Source organism: Haliotis rufescens, unplaced genomic scaffold (genome assembly GCF_023055435.1).
Source record: "Haliotis rufescens isolate VD_foot unplaced genomic scaffold, xgHalRufe1.0.p SCAF_27, whole genome shotgun sequence".
In the NCBI taxonomy this organism is placed as follows: Eukaryota; Metazoa; Mollusca; class Gastropoda; order Lepetellida; family Haliotidae; genus Haliotis; species Haliotis rufescens.
In genome coordinates, this window is record NW_025963968.1 from 4,230,703 (window position 1) to 4,238,311 (window position 7,609).

The window sequence follows — 7,609 nt, forward strand, 5'->3', positions numbered from 1 at the left end:
CTGTATGTCAACTCTATATCCCCGTGGTGATGCCGGGTTAGAATTGGCGCCTTGCGACCTGTGCTGGTCGTAAGAGGTGACATAATGGATCAGGTGGCTTGAAGCCATATCACTAACACACATAACCCAATATGAATATTTATAATATATGTGCAGCTACAAATCAGAGTAAGCACCTACTCGTAAAGATCCGGGGTAGAATAGGTCTTCAGGAACCCATGCTTGTCGTAAAAGGTGACTATGATTGTCGTAAAAGGCGACTACCGGGATTGGGTGGTCATGCTCGCTGACTTGGTTGATGCATGTCATCAATCCAAATTGCGTGAATCGATGTTCATGATGTCAATCACTGGATTGTCTGGTCCACACTCGATTATTTTACAGACTGCCGTCATACAGCTGGAATATTGCTGAGTGCGGCTTTAAACAACAAACCAACCAACCATAGTAAGCACCATACTAGTGACCACGGGTTTCTCACATGTAAAATCTGGGACCTATTCACAGAAATGCTGCTATTACTTAAATGAAACTGTCTCCGTGGTGTAGTGGATGGAGAGTCTGATCAAAGAGCAGGTCTTTGACTTAGAGGTGACTAACGGGATCGGGTGGTCAGGCTCACTGACTTGGTTGATGCATGTCATCGATCCAAATTGCGTTGACCAATGTTCATGATATCAATCACTGGAATGTTTGGTCCAGACTCAATTATTTACAGACCGTCATATAGCTGGAATATTGCTGAGTGCGGCGTTAAACAACCAACCAACAACAACCAACTATAAGCTACCTCACTAGAATGCATTGATGCAACAAGGATAGTACAAGCAGCCACACATATTTGCTTGCACGTCCCCATAAAAGTGAAATAATCCTGAATGTGACCCAATTTCACTTCACCTCATCTCACCTTATGTAACTGAAAAAAATTTCAAATAGCCCCTTCATCATGCAAAAGTTGCCCTGGCCTGACATGGTTGACATATGAATCCACCTGTGAAGATCCGGTGACTTTGCTTGTCGTAGGAGGCAACTAACGGGATCAGGTGGTCAGGCTTGCTGGTTGATGCATGTCATCGTATCCCAATTGCGTAGATTGATGCTCCTAATATCAATCACTGGATTGTCTGGTCCAGACTGCCTTAGTATGGCTGGAATATAGCTGAGTGTGGCATTAAACAACAAACAAAATATATGAATCTTACATGTCTTTTACCTGGCATGACTATAGTACTGAACACACAAGATAATTTCCCATTCACGACTGAATGTTGCTTTACAATTCTGCAACATATCTGCAAGGAGGAAATCTAGGAAAAGAGACATTGGTAATGGTTAGGGGTATTTGTATAATGACAGTTATGTTCTAGTGTTTAGGCACTGAGTAATGCCATAGTTTTTTCTGTTATTTTGCTTGGATCCCAGTGGAGATTGTGGGTCAGCAAACTTTGATGGTTGTGACCAACTGGATCAGGTGGTCAGGCTTGGTTCATTGCGTGTCATCAGACCCCAAATAATTGGATCGTTGCTCACAATATCGATTCTGATCCAGTGTACAAACCGCAGTAATATGGCTGGAATATTGCAAAGTGCCTCGTTAAACAACACCCAAAAAATTTTATTTTGCTTGCAACTGGGGCTTAGTGGCGAGGCATAATCAGTCGAAAATATAATGTGTTAACTTTCTGTACAGCAATCAGTATTTACGTTAAATAAAACCAATATTATTGTGTTGTTTTATTATGCCATTTTGTTTATTATCATTAATATCTTTCATTAACAACAAAAATCTAGCATCCTGGTTATTGAGGTAGCCTATATAATAATATATAGTCAGGTATATAATATATATAATATAGTAATCAGGTTATATATAAAGGTTCCCCAAAACACCTTCTTTATGAATTGTTTGATAGGCATTTCTTTAAAGTTGATGGATGGCAAAGTAGACACAATTTATGGATAACTTCTTTAGCTTGACAACGGTGTAAGGATCTATACCGAAACGTCGCCATAACAGTAAAATACAGAAGTTGTTATCCATAAATTGTGTCTACTTGACCTTCTTAATGATTATGACAATATCTTTACATGCTTGAAAATATTGCTTAAATTTATCATTAATTCATGGTGGCGATACAAGAAAACAATTATGAAATACTGCTCCACATTTGAAAGGACCAAGTCTGTATGAAGAAAGATATGATCCTGTAAGAAATTGAGTCATGTGGATCATGAGATAAGTGGTAATGTGCAGTGATGATCAAAAATGATTTGAAAGCACAGTGGGATCTAGTTAACCAACCATGTAGACAGACGGTCCTGAGAAGGATCTGGATACAGTACCTGTATTGCCAAGGGGCACAACTCTTGCTCAAACTCAAATCTTTCCAGTGTGTACAACCGTGTAACCAGTCAGATTTCTCAGCGTTACTTTATCAACTAGCACATCTCATCACCAGTGTTTAAGTACATCTGGATCAGGAAGTATCCATTACATTATGAATTGTAATTGCAACTTAAAGCAAGTCCGGAATTCTGGGAGAAGAAAGTCCAAATTAGATACCAGTATAATTTAAATTACGTACAAATGTTGGTACAAGCGTTTGTCTGTTGTACACAGACATACAGATAGATAGTCCAGTCTTGAGCACAAGCCACTGTAATCCAAACTCTCATATCACTACTTATCAATCACAAGTATCATTTTGACACATAAATTAGCACCATACTCATATATTCATTCACACATATTCTGAATCTAAAATCAACACAAGAACTTTCTCAACATTTTCTGGATAACATGTCATATTATAGGGGTATATAATCTCATCTCCTCTCCACAGAGAATTTGATGGTGGATATATCTCCTATTCCTGCCTCCATTACGTCCCCTTCAACCACAGGACCGACACCAGAGGGCGTGCCAGTCAGAAGCAGGTCACCAGGCTCCAATGTGAAGTACTGACTCACATAGCTGATGAGATATGGAACATTAAAAATCATGTCTTTTGTATTTCCATCTTGACGCTTGTCACTGTTGACCTTGAGCCACAGCTGAACATTGCTTGGATCAGGAATTTTACTTTTTTCAATGAATTCCCCAACTGGACATGACGTGTCAAATCCTTTAGCCATGGTCCATGGCTGTCCCTTCTTCTTGGCCTCGTCCTGGAAGTCTCGGGCAGTCATGTCCAGCGCCAGGACGTAGCCCCCCACGTGCTTCATGGCATCGGGTTCAGCTACGTCACATGCTTTTTCTCCAATCACAACGCCAAGCTCCACTTCATGATGTAGTGAGCTACATCCTTTGGGAATCTGAACAGAATAAAGACAAGCTTTGGCCTTAACATGCTTGAGCCTTTAATGAAAAATATTAATATGGAATCAGGAAAATCCTACAATCTTCATCTGACCAAGGATGATGATGCTTGCCGATACTTTTCCTCAAAATAAATTCAGAATATCTCAAAAGAACTTTACACAAAACTAAACTATTACTGTCACTTGTCTCTTTGAAGTTATTTGTTTTTCCCTCCATGACAGCATATACTTCAATATTGTCCACACATCATACAGCCGTTCCAGATAAATTCTGCGGCAATATTACCAAATTTATGCTGTAAAATTACCAAAAGTCTGAAAAAATAACATAACCAGTTTCCCCCTCAAAACTTAATACAAACCCATTTTGTTCCCTTCAAAAATATTAATCGCCTGCATTTATGGTTAGATGTCAACATAGTTAATGTAGTCATAATACCACAAGAATGTTTAAAAGTAAGAGTTTTCTATTTCAAATTTCGTTTTACTGTAGGATTCATATTTTGTATGTTTGAATCATGTTAAATGTTTGAGCATCATCAGTGCAAAATTCAATAGAAAAGCTTGAAAATAATAAAAATTAGTGCATTAATTTGACTGATAAAAAAAGGCAAATTCCGAGATTTTTCTGCAATTCTGCAGAAAGTTACATATTTTGCAAATCTTTCCACAATAGCGGAATTGTATGGGACTGATCCAGTACCTTGACAGTGTCTCCAGCTGTCACATAGGCTGTGGTCGGCTTCAAGAACAGGATCGGCTTTTTGGGGACTGGGTTGCCAAGCTCAGCAGCATGTTCACTGGAAAGATTACACAGACACCCATGCTGGTTGAAATAGATCATCAACGGTTTATCAATCCCCAAAATATTTTTCTGTTGTCAAATATCTAATTCACTTGCCCGATTTTCACAAGTATTGTTTCATTCCCAACAAACACAAATCTTAGAGTTGAAAGATTGGTTTTGCCTGCTTTGTGCCTCATGAGCTAGTGTAGAGTTAGTGATTGAATGTTGTTTAATGTCACAAGTGGCAATATTCCAGCTCCATCAAAGCGGTCTGTAAACTTATCAAGTCTGGGACAGGCAAATGGTGATGTATTGTAATTAAGGTGTATATATCACTGTTGTGTGTTACACTTGGGGCAGCACATGAAGAAATACAATTAAAAGTCACCTGAAACAACATTTAAGCAGAATAGTGTATAATTATTTTTTTTAACTGTTAAAAAAATGTAAATCTGTGTATTCAAATTAATTCCACTTTATTTGCTTTCATTTCTCATGTTCAGTGAATGCACAGATTACCGCGCTGCAATTAATTGTCCATGAAGAGTGAGTTGGGCTTAATTAACATTACTAGGAACCGTATAATGGTTATATCATGACGTGTCAGCTCACTTAGAGTGAAGCATCAGTGATACAGGTCTTCGGTGTTACTACTCTGGTGAAGCCATAGTCAAGAGCCGCGATGGGAATCTTCAGTCAGGACATAATCATACATCACGTGATGTAGGGTCATGTCTGTCTGTAGGACCTCATCGCGGCTCTCAGCTAGTGAAGCCACATCACGTGATGTAGGGTCATGTCTGTCTGTCTGGAGGACACCATCGCAGCTCTCAGCTAGTGAAGCCACATCACGTGATGTAGGATCACGTCTGTCTGGTGGACCACATCGCAGCTCTCAGCTAGTGAAGCCACATCACATGATGTAGGGTAATGTCTGTCTGTAGGACCCCATTGCAGCTCTTAGCTGGTGAAGCCACATCACGTGATGTAGGGTTATGTCTGTCTGGTGGTCCACATCGCAGCTCTCAGCTAGTGAAGCCACATCGCGTGATGTAGGGTCATGCATGTCTGTAGGACCCCATCGCAGCTCTCAGCTAGTAAAGTCACATCACGCGATGTAGGGTCATGCATGTCTGTAGGACACCATCGCAGCTCTCAGCTAGTAAAGCCATATCACGTGATGTAGGGTCATGCATGTCTGTCTGGTGGACCACATCGCAGCTCTCAGCTAGTGAAGCCACATCACGTAATGTAGGGTTATGTCTGTCTGTAGGACACCATCGCAGCTCTCAGCTAGTGAAGCCACATCACGTGATGTAGGGTCATGTCTGTCTGTAGGACCCCATCGCAGCTCTCAGCTAGTGAAGCCACATCACGTGATGTAGGGTCATGTCTGTCTGTAGGACCTCATCGCGGCTCTCAGCTAGTGAAGCCACATCACGTGATGTAGGGTCATGTCTGTCTGTCTGTAGGACACCATCGCAGCTCTCAGCTAGTGAAGCCACATCACGTGATGTAGGATCACGTCTGTCTGGTGGACCACATCGCAGCTCTCAGCTGGTGAAGCCACATCACGTGATGTAGGGTCACGTCTGTCTGGTGGACCACATCGCAGCTCTCAGCTAGTGAAGCCACATCACGTGATGTAGGGTCATGCATGTCTGTAGGACCTCATCGCAGCTCTCAGCTAGTGAAGCCACATCATGTAATGTAGGGTCATGTCTGTCTGTAGGACACCATCGCAGCTCTCAGCTAGTGAAGCCACATCACGTGATGTAGGGTCATGTCTGTCTGTAGGACACCATCGCAGCTCTTAGCTAGTGAAGCCACATCACGTGATGTAGGGTCATGTCTGTCTGTAGGACACCATCGCAGCTCTCAGCTAGTGAAGCCACATCACGTGATGTAGGGTCATGCATGTCTGTCTGGTGGACCACATCGCAGCTCTCAGCTAGTGAAGCCACATCACGTAATGTAGGGTTATGTCTGTCTGTAGGACACCATCGCAGCTCTCAGCTCGTGAAGCCACATCACATGATGTAGGGTCATGTCTGTCTGTAGGACACCATCGCAGCTCTTAGCTAGTGAAGCCACATCACGTGATGTAGGGTCATGTCTGTCTGTAGGACACCATCGCAGCTCTCAGCTAGTGAATCCACTGAGTATGGGCTGTGCTGACAGACCAAGGATCATAATCAGGGAACATGTGGGATTCAAATTCACGATCATCGGATCCTGGCAAGGCACAGGGATCAACTCAGACCAAGGCCCTCCTACACGAGGGTTCAAGACTACAGTAATTTGCAACTCCTGAATGTCCCACAAATATGTGAGTCAATTATTGTTTTATGCTGCATTTCACTACGACTACAATGTCCCAGTCGAAACTGACAGAAAATTGCTTGCAAAATTATTTCCACACAAGATCTAAAACTTTCTTTGGTGAGTAACTTCGAAGCGCCAATACTGTGTGCACTAGCCACGATGGGATCCTTCAGTCAAGACATGACCCTACATAATGTCTTGACTGTAGGAACCCACCGCGGCTCTCGGCTATGTGTGCACCCATAACTTACAACACTGATTCTGCACTCTGGACCATGAAAATGGGTCAAGAATATTTATCAGCCATAGTGCACTAGGTCACTATTTGTTTACAACTGACATCAGATGTACGCTTATTTGATCATTTTTTACTTTGGCCAACAGAAACTTTAATCCTTTCTTCCACTATCAAACATGCATTCACAATAACAACTTCATTATTTTGTCATCTCTCTGCTGAAACGAGATCGTCCAAGAGCTCTCTTTTAGCGTCTTTCAATATTGCTCAAAGGCATTATCTTGACAGTAATTAAGTTTACCTGTAGTTTCTACCAACACATATTATCTTCTTGCCAAACTCCAAAAATCTGGCAACTTTTGTAGTATTCGACATATTTCAAAAATATTCCCCGCTAACAGCAAACCAGGCGAAATATTCTGTGACTGCGACCATCAGTTAGAGTTATCCGCCCTTGATCAGTATCGAGTCTAATTTAGAGTTGCCTCCCTTATATCGTGAATGGGCACGTGTTCCTATCATTTTTCTTCTAGGGCAGATATAACCAATAGTTATTTCGCATGAAAGGTATCGGGGATGTTATAAAAATTTATCAATCCAAACTGGCTTCCACTGGAGACGTGACTTGGATGAGATTAAGTGATATCTCCTTGAAAATACGACTGCAAAAGAACTGTATTACAATGCATTGCTTTGTGATGTCATTGTCACCATGACGTCATTATCAAATGACATCACTAACCTTTATGACACTGAAGCTGGTTAGCTGTACTTAGTGCTCTTCAAGACACTGGTTATTATTGTTCACGGGCTAAACAGTTCGAAGAACATTTTTTTATGATGAATAGAATATCACCCTGTGTCTTTAGATCACTTGTTGATATAAGTCTAAAGTGCTCGGCAAGCCTTTGTTGATATATTTAATATCAAAATAC

At 41.3% G+C, this 7,609-nt stretch overlaps 1 protein-coding gene across 1 annotated transcript; it reads right to left on the reverse strand.

The window, feature by feature from the left end:
- Nucleotides 1-1,195: 1,195 nt before the first annotated feature.
- On the reverse strand, nucleotides 1,196-7,122 carry LOC124139374 (acylpyruvase FAHD1, mitochondrial-like). The gene is made up of 3 exons (XM_046506400.2): nucleotides 6,976-7,122; nucleotides 4,028-4,124; nucleotides 1,196-3,318 (listed from the first exon to the last, which is right to left on the reverse strand). The coding sequence occupies exons 1-3, from the start codon at nucleotides 7,047-7,049 to the stop codon at nucleotides 2,830-2,832; spliced, it is 660 nt and encodes a 219-aa protein (XP_046362356.1). The 5' UTR covers nucleotides 7,050-7,122; the 3' UTR covers nucleotides 1,196-2,829.
- Nucleotides 7,123-7,609: the final 487 nt, after the last annotated feature.

Bases quoted from the DNA above. Each gene is read 5' to 3' on its own strand.
- LOC124139374 (XM_046506400.2), bottom strand. From the start codon at position 7,049: ATGTCGAATACTACAAAAGTTGCCAGATTTTTGGAGTTTGGCAAGAAG. The intron at 4,125-6,975 runs GTAAACTTAATT...TAATCTTTCCAG, and splicing joins TGTGTTGGTAGAAACTACAG to TGAACATGCTGCTGAGCTTG. The intron at 3,319-4,027 runs GTACTGGATCAG...TATTCTGTTCAG, and splicing joins CAGCTGGAGACACTGTCAAG to ATTCCCAAAGGATGTAGCTC.